At 34.3% G+C, this 22,426-nt stretch overlaps 2 protein-coding genes across 3 annotated transcripts in view; one reads left to right on the forward strand and one right to left on the reverse strand.

Moving 5' to 3' along the window:
• The first annotated feature begins 258 nt into the window (after window positions 1–258).
• Window positions 259–2,141, forward strand: TIFA (TRAF interacting protein with forkhead associated domain). Of its 2 annotated transcripts, none has more exons than XM_015815087.1 (2): window positions 259–284; window positions 1,386–2,141. In XM_015815087.1, the coding sequence occupies exon 2, from the start codon at window positions 1,408–1,410 to the stop codon at window positions 1,945–1,947; it is 540 nt and encodes a 179-aa protein (XP_015670573.1). In that variant the 5' UTR covers window positions 259–284; window positions 1,386–1,407; the 3' UTR covers window positions 1,948–2,141. The 2 variants fall into 2 exon arrangements, with proteins under 2 accessions (XP_015670573.1, XP_015670571.1); XM_015815085.1 differs by lacking the exon at window positions 259–284 and adding an exon at window positions 747–896.
• A 3,400-nt stretch (window positions 2,142–5,541) lies between these two features.
• The window catches only part of AP1AR (adaptor related protein complex 1 associated regulatory protein), a 23,391-nt gene continuing 6,506 nt past the window's right edge, over window positions 5,542–22,426 (reverse strand). Inside the window, exons 3-10 of the mRNA XM_015815089.1 lie at window positions 19,342–19,368; window positions 18,114–18,139; window positions 16,442–16,538; window positions 14,998–15,096; window positions 12,854–12,906; window positions 12,471–12,544; window positions 11,235–11,363; window positions 5,542–6,170 (exon numbers count right to left, since the gene is read on the reverse strand). Coding sequence (XP_015670575.1) covers window positions 5,905–6,170; window positions 11,235–11,363; window positions 12,471–12,544; window positions 12,854–12,906; window positions 14,998–15,096; window positions 16,442–16,538; window positions 18,114–18,139; window positions 19,342–19,368 — 771 coding nt within the window. The 3' untranslated portion in view covers window positions 5,542–5,904. The remainder of the gene's footprint in view (window positions 6,171–11,234; window positions 11,364–12,470; window positions 12,545–12,853; window positions 12,907–14,997; window positions 15,097–16,441; window positions 16,539–18,113; window positions 18,140–19,341; window positions 19,369–22,426) is intronic.

A 22,426-nucleotide genomic window follows, 5' to 3' on the forward strand; every position in this document is an offset into this window, starting at 1 on the left:
TTTACAGTCTTGTTTACCAGCTCGCATACCCCACCCTCCTTCTATTTTCGCGGTCGAAGAAAAGAAGGAACTTTGGTTATGCACCAGAAATTAAACTCAACCCCTTCCCTAACGTCACCCCCTCCCCTTTTGCTGGGCGGGAAAAGAAAAGTAGGGGATGTTTTTCTGCAGTTGCAGCTCGGCATCCTTTCACGAGCCTGGTGGATCCGTTTCTTCCAGTTACTCGCTTTCTCTCTCTCTCTCATTGGTGCTGCTGCTGCTGCTTATCAGATCACTTTGAAAAGGTGAGTCCCAGGAGGAAGGCAAAACAAACCGTATTTTGAAGCCGATCTACCGATTGATCTGTTAATACTGTAGGCTTTGATCATTTAAATTTCTAATACATTAAGAGTTTGGCAGAGCCCTCTCCCTTTCAGATGATGGCTTTTGACGCGAATTTACTCGTGCTAAACTCAAAACCAGCAATACTATAGAAAAGGACGGGAAGAAGCAATAGATTATAGTAAGACTGACAGCTTACCTTGGCTTTTGCCCCGTGGCAAAGTTCAAGATCAGAACGGGGTGGAGTGGGAGGTCAGCCAAGAAATCTTTAGCCCCGCTTCGTTTCAGATTTGAACGCCTGCCTTGATTTTTCGTGGGGTGTTTCCGTAGAGTCTTACTTCCACTTACCACGCCGGAAATAGAAGCGAAAGTGCAACCCTCGTAGGGAAGGGCCTCCATTCTGTTTGCAAACGCAAGCAGAATTAAGACAAGCGGGCGGGGAAGACTCCGCCATCTGCTAACGCGGAGCCGAGACGCCTGTCTGAAAATAACTTAGAAGTTCGACGGCAACTCTTTTTCCCTTTGGAAGGAAAAGCAACACGAATAGGTGCCGCGGGCCCCCTGTACATCCCCGGGTAAGGGATGAGGATGCTTGGGTTTAAGCCTCAAACTAAATATAGTTTCGGTTTTTGTTTTTGAACTAAAGTTATATCTTCTGCAATAGTTTTTATGCTGCCTTTTGTGGTTTTACTTTTTTGTGCTGCCATGACTTTAGGATAATGATGATGGGTAGGCGTCTTAAAAGCCACAACTATCACTTTAGGTCTCCCCATAAATGGCAGTATTTGGACCAATCAGATAAATCAATACTTCCTATGTAGTAAAAAAACAGTAAATTGAAATCTAATCTGAAGGGTTTTTTTCATATTTGAAGTTTACTGGGACCAAACCTTGTAGCCTCCATCCCTGTCAAATATTTATGATCCCCATCAAAATGGACTTTGCTGCAGCATATTTGCTTCCATTTTTGGTGGCAGATTTTTTTTTTTGTTCTTCATGAACATCCAGTAAGTGTGAAGCAATTTGATTTTAAAATGATTTTAATATATACTTTGTTCTTTTAGGATTTTCTGAATTAGTGCTGCCATGTCTGATTTTGAAACTGAAGATACTGAAGAGACTGTAACTCGTCTGCAAATCACTATTTATCATCCAAAACAAGAAGAAAAACCAGTCTTTGGTGCTTTAAGATTCTGTCACCAACAACAGCTGAGAGCAGATGACACAGTGAAATTTGGAAGAGATTCGAAAATCTGTCATTTTCACTTTTTAGATACACGGGTTTCACGAGTTCAGTTTGGACTTCAGTTTTTCAGGCACTTCAACAGCTCAGAGTTTGGTTTTGAGATTAAGAATCTGAGCAAAAAGGGAAAGTTAACTGTGGACGATGTTGAACTGGCCTATCTAAATAAAGTCAATCTACCAGATAAATGTATGGTTTGCTTTGGAGATTACCAGATGTTATTGCAAAAACAAGAAGGACAGTGTGAAGATTACTTTAACATCTGCTTTGAATTGGCCAGAATGTCATTGTTACAAGAAAAAAATCTAGTTTTGAAAAAACCAGTATGTGAAAGTAGCAGTTCATATTCCCGCTCTCCAACAGAGATGGATGAGAATGAATAAATTGGAAAATTCCATGAAAAACAATTTCAAACAATTGTGTATTCAGTGGTCAGCTTTACCTTGGTGTGCTATGGTAGTTGAAATGATATCTGTACATCCATATTTGTATCCTCACCTGCACTGCCAATAGATTAGCAACTACCAGAGCCATTTGATGAATGGCCAGTCATAACAATTGAATAAATATTGTTTCAACATTGCTACCTTTTGGTATCTTTGAAAAAATCCCTTCCTTCCCTCCATCAACCACTCGTAGCAGCTATTTCTCTGTATTTAGATCCAAGTTGTACTGATATTTGTACTAGGAACTTAATGCTTCCATTTTTCTCTTCTTCTCTCCCAACATTTTCTTCTACATCAGGCATGTCAAACTGCCGGCCCACGGGCCAGATGCGTCACACCAAAACCACGCCCACCCCATTGCCGGCAATGGGGAAAAAGTCACGCTACGTCACGAGTTTGACATGCCTGTTCTACATTATGTCTCTTACTTATAAAAGCATTTGATAGCTCAGTGTTTTAAATTGACGAACACAAGAGAAATATGTTTCTTTTTATAAGTATCTTTAAGAAACATTTTGGCCAATGATGTGGTTAACACTTGGAAACCAATTTAATTTTTTAAAAAATATTTAAAGTCCTGAATTGGGGATTGCTTATTTAGTATGGACTTGAGTGGGCATTAAAGTCTGTAGATGAGGACTTCTTAAAAAGTGTAGTAATTTTAAAGACTTAGATCTCAAAATCAAAAGATAATTGGACATCTATATAAAACAACCAGTAAAAGGCATCATAAAAAAGACAGTTCCTTGTTCTTCCTAAAACAAGTACAGGTAATCCTCAGCTTACGACCACAACTGAGCACAACATTTCTGTTGCTGAGTGAGACATTTGTTAAGTGAATTTTGCTGCATTTTACAACCTTTCTTGCCACAGTTAGTAAACAATCACTGCACTTGTTAAGTTAGTAACATGGTTATTAAGTGAATCTGGCTTCCCCATTAAGTTTGCTTGTGAGAGGGTTGCTAAAGGGGATCACGTGACCTGTCATAAATACGTGTCTGTTGCCAAGGATCCAAATTTTGATCACATGACCATGAGATTGTAAGTGAAAAACGATCATAAATCACTTTTTCATTGATGTAACTTCAAACAACAAACTTGTAAGTTGAGGATTATATAACGGAACAATAAGACTCAAAAAATATAAGGCTAGTTATGAAGTGTGTAAAAAATTTATTCACAGCTTGATAAATCTAAACTTAAAGATTGGTAAGCGTAACAAAAATGACAGAAATCATGTTAAATCATATATATATATATATATATATATATATATATATATATATATATATATGCAGTGTACAAATCTCATAATAAAGCATATTACAAGAACTGAAAATATGGAACTCTTTCAGCAACAAACTTCTACTTTAGAAATGCAATATATGAAGAAATATTTGTGTAAGATATTATGAATAGTAAAATCTGTCTTTGAATTTAAACTTAAAAAGCACAGGGAAAAAAAATCAAATGATGACCTTGGTATACATTAGTTAATTTTTACATATAAACATATAACTTTACTGTCGCTGACCTCTTTAAACCCATAACTCTGGAGATGTGAATAATGTAAACAATAAATATTCTGAATCTGGAATCATAACAATCATAATCTGTAAGTTAATCAAGCTATAAAAGAGTTAATGAATCAATGTGGCAATAATAGTTTTTTACAGAGCAGCAAAGAGACAAATGCCAAGCACAAGCCTACCAAGTAGAAATATGTAGTTATTAGTGTGCATTTTAGTGGTTTTAGAAACCACTACTGCCTTTGGTAGCAAAGGTACAGGAGATGTTCAGCTTTTGTTCAGCAGATGGCAGCTCTGGTTAATTTTGTCAGTGCTTGGAACCCAATTAAGGTCAGATCTGAGTAGTACTTGGGACAGTGATTCCAGTCAGTACCATAGATATAGTCTGAGAAGTGGAAAAAAGATACTGTCATGCAACTTCTAGAGTGTTGCAAAAAAGAAAAGAAAAGAAAAAAAAGAAATTAGTGGGTTTGGGAGAAAGTAACTTGGTTTTTTTTCATATCCATGAACGTTTTTTTTGGTCAAACTTGACTTGAAGGAGACAAACTTTTTAAAACAAAATAAATAATTTTCAGTAGTGCAGCTTTGGTTTTTCTTTCTACTTGTAGCAGCAGCTGCTAGAAGCCATCATGTCTATATGTGTCTATGGTATTTCATTGTAAACGCTTTGCAAGAAAACCTTTGTTAGAAGTTTGTAAGTGCTTAGAGCATGACTGGTAGGATAAAATGAAGTTCAACAACTCAAGGTATGGAAGTAAATACTGCTGCTCCCTGATTTACAGTACTACATTGCTAAACTCTGGAAATTGTTATGAATCAGATACTTGTGAGGAAGACGTGTCTGCTCTATCATACAAATGTAACCATCATTCCAAAGCAGGTTTTGTCTCATCAGAAAAACAGCTTCATAAGAAGAGTTTTCTAATCTCAATGGTTAGAACCAATTAAGTACAGGAATTTTGGGGGGATTAAACCATACTGGTAATAAAGTAACATTTTTGAATAACAGTGTCATCACTCTATTCCATATTCAGAAGTTATTAAATCTGATAAACTGGTTTTAATTAAATTACAACAGTGGAATGTTTCACATACCTCAGAAAGATATAATTTGATTGGAATGTGCATTTGCATCGATTCAGCCACAGAAAGTACTCATGCTTTCCATATTTTACAAATCAGAAGAGCACTCCGTTACCATTAAGCAATATTATACACAATTTAAAAATTAAGTTACTACTTTATATTAGAAGCATTTATAATTTTAATTTGGAAGAACAGTGGAACTTTAAAAAAAATGCACAAGTCTATATTTTAGTATCCAATGTTTTTACAGAAATAAAGATGTCTTCAATACTTCCAAATTTCTGTAGTTACATGGCTCATTACTGCCATGATTAATTTTACTTATAATGCTTTAGCACACATTTTAAATGTAAGATATTGTGCTTTGAGATTTAATCTCAATAAAGCACTAGGAGAAATAAAAACACATTCCAAAGTTTATTTAATTTTCAAAACAAATTGAACTGAAAAATGTAAAACTGTTAGGGATGCTATAGCTGAATAGTAGAACATGTAGTTTGCTTTCACCATGTCCAGTTCTCAACATTTCCAGATAAATCCGGGAATTACTTGAAACATCAGAAAACTGGAATGCTTGGAGCATTGGGCTATATGGATCAACAGACTGACTCAGTGTAAGGCAGCATCCTATGTTTCTTGGGAAGCCATAGCAGAATTCCTATTCCTAGTTTCATACTTCAAGTACAAAGATGCTGATCAGATGCTGCTAAAATTATGCTAATGTAGGTACAGCAGTACTTTGGTACTCAACTGCTTTGAAATTTATCGAATTTGGTACTCAATGCATTTTGATGTGAAAATTTTGTCCTGGTACTCATCGCACCTCCCAGAATCAATTAACAATGAGTACCGAGGTACCACTGTATTTAAAGAAAAAACAAAAACAAAGACTGAAATAGAATAATTGATTAAAACATTAAGCTGTAACACTATATTTAATGCAGGCTGCTGTATGCTTAAACCTAAAAATAGGCATAACAGAATCATTCAAGTATAAACATTTAAAAGGTAGATGATAAAAATTGCACTTACAATTCAGTTCAGAGAGCAAACCATATTGTTAACAAACCATATTGTTTAATGGACATAAGGTAGCATAGATTCCTCTTTTTTTCTAGAAATCTGGAGCTCAGTCACCAAGGCCGGTCACTGTGTCATTTCCTTATTGTAAAAGGAGACTTTGCAGCAGCAGCAGCAGTCATTAGAATATTGTGCACAATACAGGTTTGTAGGTTTTCCAACTTCAACCATTCTGCTAGGCACCCAATGGGCAATTTCATTATCTCACTTGTTGATCAACACCAGAAGTTTTTTGGTCTGTTGCAGAAAGTTCTAAAACAGGATTTACAAATCCAGCGTATTCTGAATTACCGTTATCATCCATTTCTGCACTAACAAAGTCATTCTCCCATTCCAAACCAGTGGAATCATCAGATGTAGAAGTTGGGTTACTTCCAGTTTTCTTGCCATTAAATTTCAATGCTGCCCGGAGAATATCTTCTTCAGTTTTTGAACGTTCCCTCAAAGGGATCATTCTGTTTATACCTGCCATTAAAAAATGTTTTTAATAGAATTCTTGAATGATTTAAAGGTTTTCTTTCCATGGTTCTTAGGTTTCATGTAGATACATCCTGAATCAAATAACTACAATTTCTTTTGCAAAATGTCTAATATTGGGAGGCAAATCCATGTAGCAGCCAGGAAATGATATGGTACTTCAAACTTTTAGTGAATCAGCATGGCATGAATGTTCATGGAACAGAATCCAGTTCACCAATAGCCAAGTTTAGAGTGGTTTCAGAATTCAGCTTTAAAACAAACTTTTGACAAAACGTGTGATGAAGAATATATTAAGAAAATCAATCAATCATCAATTTTATTTACAGCCAAAAGGCCAAATGAGCAAGTTACAAACTCAGTCTAAATTAATATACCGTGTTTCCCCAAAAGTACCTACCCCGAAAATAAGCCCTAGCTTGATTTTTTGGGGTGGCCTAATATGAACCCTACCCCCAAAATAAGCCCTAGTTTTAGGGCGAGGCGCACGCCTAAAAATCAAGCTAGGGCGGGGGTGGGGAGGTGGAACGGCCCCACACGCCCCGCACCCACTTGCCAGGCGCCTCTCATAAATTGATACCTGCCTCTCCTTGCTGGCCCATTTCTTCTGCAGTGTCCCCTGCTCTGCATTTCGCAGTTAGAGGCCTTTCTAGAAGGCCTCTGACAACGAAATGCAGGCCAGGGCTCCATTCTCAGCTGCAGAATGAAGATGCTACTTTGGCCGCAGAAGAAGTGGGCCGGCTGGGTGGGGCTGTCGGTGCTGCCTCAAGGTGAGTGGAAAAGACACCCCACAAAAATAACACCTGGTGCCACTTATGGAGACAAAATAAAAATAAGACCGGTCTTATTTTCTGGGAAACACAGTATTAAGAAAATAAATAAACTAATAAATAGAGTGAACACTATGACAAAAATTAATCTTAATCTTTTAAAATCCTACTTAGCTTATTTCTGCAGCTGTTGTCTTAGCTTATGAAAAAACAAGTATACTTTCTCTTACCTTCCATGCATCAAATTTGTTCTTGTGTGATTTATATATAAGCAATATAAATATGCAGAACATTCTCTGTACTATTATATGTAGAAATATATATAAATAAATAGCCAGATATTAGTGTTTCCTATGCATGCTCTGTGAATCTAAGAATAAAGCAGCAACATATTGATTTTTCTAACAATATCTGTTTTAGTAGCAAAATTATTTTATGGTTGAGGAAAATTCATTTTTTTGCAATGCAAACAGGAGAATACTAGTAGTCCTCAGTTAACAACAGTAATTGGGATCAGAATTTCCATTGCTAAGCAATGTGGTCATGAAGCACATCACACAACCACATTGCTTAGCTTCTGAGGCTTTCCAAAGCTTTGTGAGAAGCTTCCTGTGCATGAGCACAGGAAGAAAGCCTGGCACGGCCACAGCTACCTCCCATAGGGCCAGATCAGGCATGTCTACTTAGCAGCAGAAGGAAGACAGCTAAGGTCAGTTTGGTAGAGCAGGACCTGTGGAGAGCAGGGTGGCAAGGGCTTTGCACTGTGGTGGCTAGCCTAGCATGGGGCTTGAGACTCACTCCTAGGTACTGGCTACACTGAAATAGAAGTCCAAAGACAATGGTGGCCAGCTGAGACTGTTGAAGGTCCTGAGCCTCTATTCAACCCCAGCATCGCTGCCAAAGAGTGCCACAGGGAAGGGAGATAGGTGCGTGTGTGTGTGGGGGGGGGGGGTTGAAGGGACCCTGCAGTTCTAGGTATGGGAAAGCTGCCAAGTACCCGAAATTTCAGGGACTGGGTGTAGGTACCATTTGTTTAGTGCTGCTGTAACTCTGAATGGCTGCTGAACAAATGGCATAACTTGGGTACTATCTATATAGCAAGTTTTTATATTTTCTGCTATTGTGGACTACTAAATATTTAAAAATATGGGGGAGGACGCCCAAACACCTGCTATGTTTCTGTTTTTAAGCATTATCTTTTCAATAAGATAATGCTTATATTTACATTTTTATATGCTTTGCTTTATCTTTATTTTTAAAGGCTTTTTAAAATTAAATTTTGTACTAAATTGTATTCCCAAAGTGAGTATTTACCATTTGAATTATTTTGTATACCATGCCATGTCAAGAATGTTATTTTGTCTGAATCTCTGAGTCCTAAGTTTTTCATATCAGTAAGGATAATGTTGCATGTAGGCAGCGCAGCAGTTGAGGGGTTCGAGACTCCGTGCCCTCCAGCTGAGTTTCTTCCTGTTAGGGGACCCTAAATGGGCTAGAAGCCGTCCCGGAGAGGAGGCAATGAAGGAAGGAAGTCCCAGGGACCTTGGAGAGACGGTGGTCAAGCCGATCGGTCCAGGAGAAGCCTTCCAGAAACCAACAGGAGAAAGGCTAGCCTAACTCCAGAGTCTAGCCCAAGCTGTGAGCAACCGAAGTCAAAAGCACTATTTTAAGCTGATCATAAACAGAATGCTTGAATCTGGATAAGAACATTGATTTTCTCTATCCTACTTATCAACTTTCCTGAAGGGGAGAAATTCCCAAAAAGCAAAAAACACCCTCTGAGAGTGATGGAGTTTTTTTTTTTGCCCCACCTTTTCGCTAACAGAAACCGCGAATTGAACCTTTCATGGAGGAATACAATCTGAAAAATGAACCAGTGCTGACACCTACTAGTGGATGAGGATTATGACAGTCATGGTAAAATCTGGGGAAAAAACTAATCTCTACTTGTGACCTTCAAAGCTTTAACAATAGAGAACAGCTGTGTAGATAAAGTGAGACTTACAAATCTGAGGAAAGAAAAACAACTGTTTTGAACTCTCTGGACTATAAGTATTTATTCAACTCTGACTCCAAAGCTATTTCCGGGGGGGGGGGGGAATCTGGACTTTTGGTCATCATGGAAAATCAGAGATTTATAGGAAATACTTATCAAGAAAAAATGAATACTTTTCAAGATGAGATATATGATATGTTGCAACTAATTCAAATAACAATGATCTCAGATCACAAAGAAATTCAGAATAACTTTGAAAATATAAATCAACTCATCTCCAATTCAATTTTATATAAAAAAAAACCCCTCTGGAAAACACAATAGAGAAGGAACAGAAAAAACAGATGACTGAACATAAATTCGAGGATAGAGACTTAAAGATGGAATTCTACAAAACAAAGGAGTATGATTTAATCCAAGTGGAAATTTTTTTTTACAAGAAATACTAGATTTGGAGAAGACAACTTATATTTCAACATTACGAAACAAACTTGAGGACAAGAAAAAAGACTGGATAAAACATACTACAGAGATACCAGGGAAAACACTGGAACTGGAGAGACAAAAAGCGACAAGAGAAGCAGAGAGAAAAAGAAGGGAAAAGACTCCCAGTAAAAATGAGTGGGCAAATGCCCCTAACAAAGATACTGATTTACTTTTTATATCTACACCAACATTTTCGAACATACAGAAAAACCTTTTGATTCAGCAAAATACATCGACTAAGAAAGATACTGGGCAAAGGAAAAAGACCAAGGTGGAAACCAAGAAAATAGATGATGGGACTTATCAGAGAGAATACTTAAAAAAGAAACATTTGTTTGAATATGGTCAAAGAACTAGAAAAATTTTGGAATATATATGGTATTCTAAGAGGGATGAACTCTCTAAATAATATAGTATGTTTTTTTCTCTTTTGTGTTCTTTTTCTTGATATGAGTAGTATAAGAAAGTTGAAATGTCTTAAATAAAGGAAATGTTTTAAATACTTAAATGTGACTGAATTTAAGAAAATTATAATGGATAAAAATGTTTTGAATAAGAGTTAAAGGACTAGATGATTAGATGTATTGAATGGAATGTTTAAAGATTAAAGACTAAATATACTCTTAATTATGGTTAAAAAGAATAAGAAATTGAGGAAATAAATATATATTAGCCTAGGAGGGATATATATTTTAAGTAGTATGTTATTTCTTACATTTCTTTACTCTTGCTCTCCTTTCTTTTTTCATCGTTTTATCTATTTCTTAAGAAATGTAAAAGTGTGAGATGGCTTATACGGGAAAAATAGAGTCAAATTTGTAAATGTAAATGTAATTAATTTTTGAGAAAATCTTCACCAGTAAGAATATCTAGAATTTGGTGGGAGAAATAAATTAAAATAAGGATTGTAACAGTATCTATGATAAGGCAACCAGAATGACTGAATAGAAAAGGAATATTATACTGATATGATTATTATTTTTAGGAATATTGGAAAAAATATATATTCAATTGTTATTTATCAAAACAATAAGAATTGTATTAATCTAATGTTTGCAAAAGAGGATATTTTGGGGAAAGAGGAAATCAACTAAAATTATTATGTGGAATATGGATTATAGAAATTAATTGTTAATGATTGTTTTACAAATGTAACCCAGACAACACACTGTTCACCAATTATCAAGTGATTTATGTTTTTTAAAAAATCAATAAAATATATTACCAAAAAAAAGGATAATGTTGATGTTTTCTTATACTAGGAGAGTCAAATTTGACTTGATGGTGAATAATTTGATCACAGAAACTATATACCATCAGAAAAATTGCCAGGTAGTGAGGGACTGAGCAGATTGTAACCAATGAATACAGAGAGACTGCAGACTGCCATTGGTCTGCTGGCCACTGCTATAAAGAATAGAACTACTAGGATAAAACTAGCAACTATCCCCAAAATACCTGTAGTTTTCAAGAGGTATTCAACTATCCCCAAAATACCTATAGTTTTCATCACAAGAGATTGGGAAACATAAATTTTACATGACTAAATTAATTCAGGTATTTTAAAATTAATATTACTTGTTTGTGCAAATGCAAATATTCACTCCAGTTTAAGATTACCGACTTCAATTTCTTCTTTGTTCATGCTTCCTTCAGAGGGATTGGAAACCAACACAGCTTATGACATTTTAAAACAATAATGCACTTCTGATTTTTAAAACCCAACAGCGTCCACTGTGTTGAATCAGTTTTGGATCACTTTAGATCAATTAAATAATTATTACAGGATAGAACACATACCTTCTTCATCTTCCCATTCTAAATCTAAGGAATTACTGTCATCATTTCCACTTGTAGATTTGGTTTTGGTCATTAAATCGCAACTGCTCTCTGTATTTGGTGTTAGAACAGTGGCATCTGATGAAAGTCCTGTAATAAAAAAAATTAAATGTATTTGAAAAGAAGAGGAGGGGAATAGGAGGGAAAAGGACAGGAGAAATAATTCCTCATTTGCACACTGAAAAATTCTCTACAAATTCCTTAGAAGTTATTTCAGAAAGTAATAGGATTTTTAGTAAAATGAATTAATTTACATTATTTTTCAATTTTTCAATTATTTCAATTTTTTAGTTATGATAAACAGCTAAATGAATGTTTTAGCAATACTAACATTTAGTAAACTAGTAGACTGGACTTCTTGAAAACAAAACTTGGTTCCACAGGTACTTCCGATAAAGGAAAGCAATCTTTACTCCCTAAAGCCATCTATAGTTTCCAAAAATTAACTGTGGATATGTTGGGTGCGAAGAATCAGGACCACATTTTAAGTCCCAATTAAGCTGATGTATTACTCATGCCTATAGTACTTAGCACTTAGACTTATATATCACTTCACAGTGCTTTACAGCACTCTCTAAGTGGTTTACAGAGTCAGTATATTGCCCCCCAACAATCTGGGTCCTCATTTTACCGACCTCTGAAAGATGGAAGCCTGAATTAACCTTGAGTCGGTGAGGTTCGAACTCCTAGCAAGGGCAGAGCCAGTTTGCAATACTGCATTTCTAACCACTGTGCCACCACGGCTCAGAATCTAGTCAACTAATGGTCAGCCCTAAACTGGAGCTAGACAACAGTTAACTGAATTCAAGAGGAGGGTGGACTTGGACCACTCATGGGAATGTAATGATTATATGATAATTCCTCTCTTGATTCTGATCACAGGCTCTGCCTCTTGTTCTTCTATATCATGGAGCAAGTGATCTTCTTGGAGAGGATATAGGAACTACAGCAGAATCTGCAAACATCTCTCTCCAACATTTCTTCTTTGTCAAACAAACCTTCCTAAATAAGGACTTCTGTCTTTCAGAAGTCCAGAGACATTGCTTGTTTCGAAAAGAAATTGAATGGTTGTAATTCATAGTCATATTTTATGACTCATGTAAGACATCATAGAATATTTTATGTTCACTGACGTGGGTAAAATAGCAAATTACAAACAGAGGAAAAATGTAGAAAATATATATATTGGAAACTTACTACTAGTGCGGAAAGCTTCATATGGTGGTTTTACATTTCTCAAATAAGAATCCAAGTCTTCTTCTACCATGGAACTGTAAAAAGAAGTTATATCAAGTAGGCCAAGTTTAGAGAAATATTTTGGAAATGAAAACAGGTCTACTATGCTGACAAAATTTATTAACTTTGTTTTAATTTTAAGAAAAGCATGCTGCATAAGTGGCTGCCAAAAATTCATTTCTGGATAATCATATGTAGAACTGAAAACCTTATCTAGTAAAAAAGATGGCATTAGCTTTTGCATTAATGCTAGCAGTATAAAATTCTACTATTTGAAATTCAAATTTTAAATATTTTTTGACTGTACAGATTTAAAATTCCTCAATTTTAGTTGTTCCTCTTACCTTTGGGCATCTCCATGGTTTGTTTTCTGAATTATTCTCTGCAACTTTTGTTGCTAACAAAAATAAGAACAAGAAACAGCCACTTAAGTGATAAGATCCTCCAAGAGCATAAGTAGTATTATCATTATCCTAAGTAGCATATTAATTTCTAGCGTCAGTACTCAACAAAATAACATATATATTCGTTTGCACTCCATGTCTGATATATTGTTTCTCATTAGCACTGGAATGTATTTATGTTATGTGAATAAAATAATATAGACTGCCAGAAATTATCAAATCAGACAATTCAAGTATGAGGATGAGTTAAAAAATATCCATCATTTAATTTTGCTTGTAAATGAACAAAAATAATTTTTGTGACATCTCTGAGAATTCTACCTTGTAACAAATTAAGAATTAGAGAATATAATCCAAGATATAATCCTGATGCTGAGATCATAGGTCAACTCATTCTTGAAAAGGTAATGTTGTATGGTAAGGGAAAAATAAATACCTGCTTTTGATAGTGTAGAAAAAAGAATATTAAGACATTTCCTTTGCTGAAAAAAATGTACTTGGGCATTTAAACACAACATTTCTCTAAATGAGTAAAATGTAAAAGCAGTTTAGTATGTGGAACTGTTGTAGCAAATTTTCATTTAATTCACTCTATGGGCTGGGCTGTTAATATCTTCACTTGAAACAATGGCATCTCTCACTTTTTTCTATATAAAGAGCACAGTATGTTTTTTACACAAACATGAACCCTCCATTGTTACTTATTCTATAGTCTTGAATTGCATCTGGAAACAAATAGACAGTTAATGCAGCTCCCGCAGAAGGTGACACATGTGCACACCTGTGTCTGCACAAAATCATGAAGACCACTGCATTTTGAACCAATTGAAGCTTTCAGATGCTTTTCAAGGGCAGCCCACATTATATTCTTACACAGGCCTGGTGTTCCACTCACCTTTGATTTGGAGTCCTTTTCAATAAACAAATAAACAAATCCCCAGAGATTTGTTGAAACCTGGGCAAACAATAAAGACTTCTAACAATGATCTCTCTTCTGATATACCTGGCTTTAGAGGAAAATTCCTAATTTATTAATTTCTTATAGCTATCAATTCATTTATTAAACTGCCTTACAGGACTTTTAAAATCAGCTACACTGGTTTATAAAGTTGCTTTGTAGGAGAGTTAAATAATATTAGCCTTGTAGGTAATCAGTTAATGAATCAGAAAAGTTGAGCCCCCCCAAAAAATACTAGTAAGAACAAAAGAATCAAAGTTACAAATTGTTTAAGAATCAAAACTAATTATTTATTTATAGATTATTGTAATGACAATGATTCTATTCATATTCCAAATAGAAGTAAGAACATACATGGTTATTCCCTACAACACTCTGAGACAAATATAGTTGAAATATATACATATTTGAGCCAGTTCTCAGTAAATTTCATAACTAATTGGGATCTCATTCTATGTGCCCTATAATATGAAATGTCAATGACTATTTCCTGATGGTTTTCAGATTTTATTTTATGGATTATATTATATTTCCTTCCTTGCTTTAAATAATTTCCCTCTGCATCCTAATATTCAAGTTCTTACCTTTCTTTTGGCAAGTGGGCCCTCTTGTTGCTAGTCAACAATTTTGAATAAGCCCATATATCATATTTTCACACTAAGCTGTTAATGCAGAATTAAACATTTCATCTTATTTTTGTGAATTAAGAGTCTATATATAAATTCTGCAGAACAGCTTTGTGTGCAAATATAGAGACTGAAATATTATGATTTATCCACAAGTTAAAGCCAATAAATGCTGGAATTTAAAATAGGAAGAAAGCAAGGATCTTTGCATACATGTTATATTACACAGGACTCCTTTGGCTGTTCAGCAATACTTATTGGCCAAAAGAAAAAACTGCATATCAGAGAACATTAGCAACTTGTCTACATAGTATGAACTATAATTGTAAAAAAAAAATGGCTTAGCATTATAAGCCCATATCTAGTGAGAGATTAGGAAAAAAAAGAAATTGTTTCAAATCAGTGTTGATGCTGGATGTTGTTTAAAAAAGCACATGAATCTAAGAGGAAGATATAAACAAACACTCTAATACATATATTTTGGGGTATTTTCCCCTCACCTCCAAGAACTTTCTTTGCTTTGCTGCCCTGGCTCTTTCACGCTGCACAGCATATAAAGTCTCCTCTTCTATTCTTAACTTCTCCTCTTGTATGGCTAACTGTATATGAACAAAATAATAATGGTTAACAAAAGAAAACCTAGCTATCTCTCCTATGAAAGTAAGTGCACTAAATTTAAAGTAAAGGTACTTATAAAGAATCTGAAACATAAAATATACTAATGAGATTTTAAAATAAAGTATTTCCATATTCAACACAACTTTTAATTGTACTATGCATGCTATTTTAAAATTCTGTTAATTTTTTTTAGTTTAGTTAGTAATGTCTTTTTCTATTACACTTTTTATATGAGCTGTGAGGTAGACATTTAAAGCATTTAAAGTTAATGGTATTAACTTATGTAAGACAAAAGAGAGGACAAAAAATAATCCTTGAATACTGATAAAGAATGAAGTAATAATTACTCCCATTCTAAAAGTAACATTGATTTGAGCCTGTATTCAGGCAGCAACAAACATTTATCCATGAAGCAAACAACAGTTGCTTGATCTAAATTGAACCGGTTGTTCTGAGCCTGAGGCAACTATTTTCAAACTTGAGTGCCTTCATATGCATGATATCAACTGAAAGCACAATTATTTACTGTTGGAGTTACCTATTTAGACATGTTTTTATGCTATCTACATTCATAGATGTAGAGTTCTAACTGCAATATATGGGAAGACATTTCACCAGATTAAATTACACAGCATGTATCTCTACAAGACAAATAGTGAGAAACATTTTTGTTACACAATATATTTTCAGTACTTCAACTATTCAAAGGACACATTTTTGCATTTTTCCCTGTGTTTATAGTATGATTACTGTAAAGCAGAACAGTAACAAGGGGTCTTCTGTTAAATCTGTTTTCCCATGCCAAGCAGTTTTATAATAAAGGATATTCAAGTGATTATTGATCTTATTTCTAACTTTCAGAGTGATACTGAAATGAACACGTACAATCTTTTTCACGGTGGCATATGCTATTACCATGCTCTCCCGTTTTCTTAATATATTTCTAAATTACCCATTAACTAAAAATTTCCTGGATACATTATAGTAGCTTAAAGCAAACAAAGTAGCAATAATCAATAAAGTATTTGATAAAAATAAAATTTATTGATAGGAAGTTAGCTGAAAATAACAATAAAAATCTTACAGAATGGGAAAATAATATTAAGCTAAGTACCTGATATATCTCCTTAGGAAGATAACTGCACAACCTTTCTAATGTTTCTCTTCACAGAAAAAAAATACATCGCTATTTGAATATACTACCTGATTTAGACAATTATTCCAGACTCCATAAGCACTGACTGTAAAGCTGGGTCAAAGTTTGAAGCTTTCAATGCCATCAAGTAAAAATTATTTGTTAATCGACAAAAGAGTTACTATGCTTACCTCCGATTGAAGCTTGTCATCTAAAGTTCTCTGTTTTTCAGCAATGGAATTATATTGCCTTTCTTGAAGAGCAGAAATTTCTTCTTCTGTCAGAGGTCTGAAGAAAAAGAAGAAAGAATGCCACACCTGTCATTCTGCTCTCTTTAGAGCAGGAAAATCAGTTTCCACATTTAAGAATTAGAATGATAAGAAATTGTTGGCATACAAATATGTACTGAGGCATCTTTTCTGAGCACCGAGACAAGTAGTCATTATAGGAGCCATGGTGGTGCCGTGTTTAGAATGCAGTATTGCATGCTAATTCTGCTGACTGCCAGCAGTTCGATTCTTACAGGCTCAAGGTTGACTCAGTCTTCTATCCTTCTGAGGTAGCTAAAATGAGGACCCAAATTGTTGGGGGCAATGTGCTGCTGACTCTGTAAACTGCTTAGAGAGGGCTGTGAAGCACTGTCAAGCAGTATATACATCTCAGTGATATTGCTATTGCTACATTAAAAAAAAAACCAACAATCCAATAGAGAAGTGAAGTTTTGCATCTATTTTTGCTTATATTTCAGTTTTACATCTTATTACTCAAATTATACTGAAACAGAAGAGGCTTTACAAATAGTTAGTATTTTAAATATTTTAAAAAGCAAATAGTATACAACTGATTTTATACAGTGCAATTCCTTTTTATGATTTTTTTTTACTAAATTTACTGTGATCCATGTTCTTTTATCCAGTTCACCATCCTTTCTACTGTGGGACTCTAAATAAAAATCTTTTAACAGAGGGCCGAGCAATCACATTAACTCATCCAATGAGAATAATTCACCACAAACCAAAAAGGAGTGTTTGGGATTGGATCATGTCCAGCACCACAAATCACTATCTGTTCTGGACAATATGCATAAGCCAACTTTAGAATGTTTGGATCAGTCTTGTCGAGGAAAAAACATAATGTTTCAACAGAAAAGTAAAGGTGTCACAGCTGAATTGCTCCATGCTGCACATCTGTATTCACCATCTTTCTTAGTAATTAGTTCCACAATTGAATTTAACTTCGTTAGCAAGTTTTTCCAAACATTCAGTGGGAATCAGTCTCCTTTTGAGACAAGAGAAAACACACAATGTTTTCCACTTCTTCATGCAAATCATTAATGAATATGTTGGAGAGGATTAAGACAAGGACCAAATGCTATGACATCTCACTGTATACCTCAGTCCACTTTGATGAGTTGCTGATTAATGTTCTTATCAAACAATTCACTAGGTTAATCAATTTTTGTGAAATCCAATGTATGCATTTCATACTTAGCTTTAGTTTATCTTAATATCAAGAATCCCACTATTAGACATTTTGTCTTAAAGTCAGCAAGTCTTCCCTATTAGTCAGAGACAACCATTTTATGCTTTTCTGCAAACCCACGACAAATAAACTTTCTAGGACCATAACTAGCAGAATTTGTCTTACAACTGATATTCCAGTGATTAAAAATAACTTTCTATGAAATATATCTTCTTAAAAGAACTAACAACATTACAATCAAATCAGTATTTTAGATTTCAAAAATGTCAACTTGCTAAAATGAATTAAATTGAAAAAGTAGATGATTAAAAAGAATGAAGCAAGGAGCTTATATAAGAGAGAAAAAGGAAAGCAAATCAATTCATAAATATAAACTCATACCTTTGGTTGCTTCCTGGACTTTCACCCTGTTAAAAAAAATGCTATTTAAAAATGAACCTAATTATCAAGTTATTTTCAAAATAGATCTGAAATATATGATTTTAAACCTCCAATCTTTAAAATATTCAATCAATATAACACTTTGTCAAATTAAAATATTTAGAAAAACACCTATTATATTTTCAGTCTATAATATCTAAATCCTTCTTCTATTATTCTTCCCTGAACTGGAATTGCAACTGTCTGAATTTTAAATCAAATTGAACAGTAAGTCTAAGGAATGTACATCAGTTGATCAACAGATATATTATTTTTATCGTCTTCAAATTATATCTTAAGACTCAGAATTGTTTTGCCTCTTAGGGTTACACTAAGTGTCACAGAAGCAAATCTGTTTAATCATAGGACTGTGGTTTCTCATGATTAGTAAGAAACTGGATATTCACATTTCACTCATGTCTTCTCATCTATAAAAAGAGCTGTTAGGGCTTCTTAGAGGACCACAAGATCACAAACAAGATGTGAAGTTTATCTTCCTTTACTAAATAAGAGGATTTATTATTATTAAAAACAATAAAGATATGCTTTAGAAAGAAAATCTTGGATGCCATGCCAATCTCTTATATAGCACTTATATCTATTTTGAATATATTATGCATGTACTGTATCTATGATAAATTTATATTAAGGCTGCTTACAAAATTTTCCTTCAAAGTATGTCAGAGGCATGTTCAGCAAGCAAATGAGAAAAAGCCCATATAAAAGGCTTCTAAAATTGAATTCTTTCCTAGTATCTATACAGTATTTATACACACTGAGGTGTATAAAAGGATTGGATCTTTATTAGCATCCCTTTGAAAAAGCCAACATTATTATTTACCCTGATCCAAGAGCTAAGTTTCTCACAAAGGATTCATTATTACATAACAATATGAACATTATATAATTTGTCTAAAAAGAACATAATTTAAATAACACAGAACTGTGATTACTCTTAAAGCATGGAGTATAACATTTCCCCATCATTCTGCCCTAATGCCAGAAACTAAAGGTAGTGGTGCAATTCATAAAATTAATTCTAAGAATTAAATAAATCTTAATGCCACCTCTTCTAAATAGTTTTTCAATTCACTACACTTTTAGTTGCTCTAATTTCAAATATCTTATAATCTATTTTGCATATATAATACATCTACTGAACTTAATAAAGTCAATATGAAGAACTTACTTCATCACTTTCCACTAGGTTCTCAAACTGAAAATAGATACAATAGTTCAATTAATCAAACATAAGTGTTTATTGAAATACCAAAGACAGTAAAGCTTAGCAGCTATTTTTTTAATAAAAACTGTAAATTATCATTTTAAATTTAAGTACATAGTACAAATATATAATTCTGTTAATATATAACCTCCAAATATATTAGATATAGTCGTAAACAATAATGGAGAAAAATATATTGCTCAGTTTTCCCTTTAAATAAATAAAAATCTGACCATGGATTAGTATTTGTTTTAGGAATACATGAATTTATTCCACTTTGTGTACAGATAATAAAATTATAGCAAACAGTTTTCATTTGCTTCATTTAACAAGGCTAATCTAGAATCCAGGACAACATTTTGCTTATTTATTTTCCTTATTTGAATACATTTTTTTTGAATTTTTATATAAGACCATCACATATTGTTTGTAAATATAATCTAATTTAGGTACAGCTTTGCAAAAACCCTGAGTGTATCTCTAGTTCTACTGAACACATTCCTTAAGGTTAGAGACTAATTATGTAGCAACTTCAATTAATGTCTCCTAATTTTAGCTGATATTGGTTTTGCCTGTACAGAAGTCTAAAAACAGTTTAGAAACTTTATTTAAATATTTTAAATTGGAGGGAGGATTTTGGAGAGGGGGGCAATTATATTGTAAAACTTTTATAAAACTTTTAATAAAAAAATATTTTAAATTGTCTTCCATTACTGTAAAGTACCTGTAGATACTTTGATCAAATCTCATTAAATTAGAAATTCAAGTCTTTTTTTTCTGATCGGTTTGGGGATAAAGTGTTATGACACACAAAAAAGAGTTTTTACATCATGGTGATCAAAACTGGATGCAGTATTCCAAGTGTGGCCTTACCAAGGCATTGTAAAGTGGTATTAATACTTCACATGACCTTGATTCTATCCCTCTGTTAATGCAGCCTAGCACTGTGTTGGCTTTTTTGGCAGCTGCAGCACACTGCTGGCTCATATTTAAGTGATTATCCACTAGGACTCCGAGGTCCCTCTCACAGTTACTACTATTGAACAAGGTACCCCCTATACTATACCTGTACATTTGGTTTTTCTTGCCTAAATGTAGAACCTTACTTTTTTCACCATTGAATTTCATTTTGTTAGATAGTGCCCAGTGTTCAAGTCTGTCCAGATCCTCCTGTATCTTAAGCCTATCTTCTGGAGTGTTGGCTATTCCTGCCAGCTTGGTATCATCTGCAAATTTGATGAGTTCCCCATCTATGCCCTCGTCCAAATCGTTGATGAAGATGTTGAAGAGCACTGGGCCCAGAAAAGAGCCCTGGGACACCCCACTACACACTTCCCTCCATGTAGATGCGGTTCCATTGAGGACCACATGCTGAGTACGGCTAGTCAGCCAGCTTTGAATCCATTGGTGGTGATGCTGTCTAACCCACATTTTTTCTATCTTATCAAGTAGTAGGTTGTGATCTACTTTATCAAATGCCTTACTGAAGTCCAAGTAAATTATATTCACAGCATTCCTCTGATCCACTAATTTTGTCACTTGGTCAAAGAATGCAATAAGATCTTCTGGCACGATCTGTTTTTGACAAACCCATGTTGGCTTTTTGTAATGACATCGTTTGCCTCTAGGTATTCGCTGATTCGTTGTTTGATTATCTTTTCCAGAATCTTCCCAGGTATTGAGGTCAGGCTGATAGGTCTGTAATTTCCTGGATCCATTTTTTTTCCTTTTTTGAAGATGGGAACTACATCAGCTCTTTTCCGGTCCTCTGGTAGTTCCCCAGTGCTGCAGGATCTTTGAAAGATATAATTCAGTGGTTCTGAGATCACATCTGCTAGTTCCTTGAGAATCTTGCGGTGTAATCCATCTGGTCCTGGTGATTTGAACTCATCTAGGCTGGACAGGTGCTCACTTACCATTTTCTTGCCTATCTTAACTTGTGTTTCTATTCTGTTTTTTATGGCACTATTTTTGATAGGTTGGTCTGTTTTTTCCCCTTTGTGTAAAGACAGATGCAAAAAACGAGTTAAATAGTTCTGCTTTCTCCCTGTTGCTTGCCACTTTCCCCCACTATTGGACCAATCATTTGTTTTCCCCTTGAGGATTCTCATCCATGGAATCCTTCCCAAGCCCTCTCTAAGTTTATTGAAATTAGCTCTCTTAAAGTCCAAGACTCTAGTTTGACTGTGTTCTATTGCTTGTGCTTCCATAATGTTGAATTCCAATATATAAATATATATATTCCAGAATAAAAATATTCAATCTTATTGCATACTATATCATCATAAATTGTGAATATTTATTCCTTATTTGCATTGCTGTACATCAGACATGTCAAACTCACATCACATGACGTCGCGCAACGTATCGGGACAGTTTTGCCATTGCTGGCAATGGGGGTGCGGCTTCCGCGTGACGCATCCGGCCTGTGGGCCGGCAGTTTGACATTCCTGCTGTACATAATTTTAGTCTCAACTCATGCCTTTCCCCCCATGTATACAGTTATTTATTAATCTTTTGCCACTATAACTATAAATAGCCAAATGAAGGCATTGAAATAAAAAATAAACAGAAATAAAAAATAAGCAGGTTAGGGATTTTGACTAATTTCCCTGAACAAGATAGCTTTAATGATTTCCATAAATTAACCTTTGAATAATATTCTTAATATATCCAATAAGTGTAATTTTTTAAAGAGCATCTTTAACATTTTAGATATGATTACCTTCAAATAACTGAGGCATTTTATTTTAATTTTGTGCCTGATAAGCTCTGTAATATATTTGTAATTGTTTTTCTATATTAAGATAAATTGTTTTCAATTTAATAAGATTCATGTGTATACCTGTCAAATCACCAAAGTTCTTAAGAAGTTTAATTTTGAAATGGGCTAAGATTGGAATTAACAAAAACTAGATGGTCATCAAACAAATTAACTTTCATATGAATTATTTTAAACAGTATTCCTTTAGTATTCTTTGGGGTATTCTCTAAAATATTGGTGAGAGAAGAATTTTATATGCTTAGCAGCCGTTTACAATCAAATACA

This window comes from Protobothrops mucrosquamatus, unplaced genomic scaffold (genome assembly GCF_001527695.2).
Source record: "Protobothrops mucrosquamatus isolate PMUCROS unplaced genomic scaffold, P.Mucros_1.0 scaffold314, whole genome shotgun sequence".
In the NCBI taxonomy this organism is placed as follows: Eukaryota; Metazoa; Chordata; class Lepidosauria; order Squamata; family Viperidae; genus Protobothrops; species Protobothrops mucrosquamatus.

What these genes read in the sequence shown, in the direction of transcription:
- TIFA (XM_015815087.1), top strand. Translation starts at nt 1,408, where the DNA reads ATGTCTGATTTTGAAACTGAAGATACTGAAGAGACTGTAACTCGTCTG.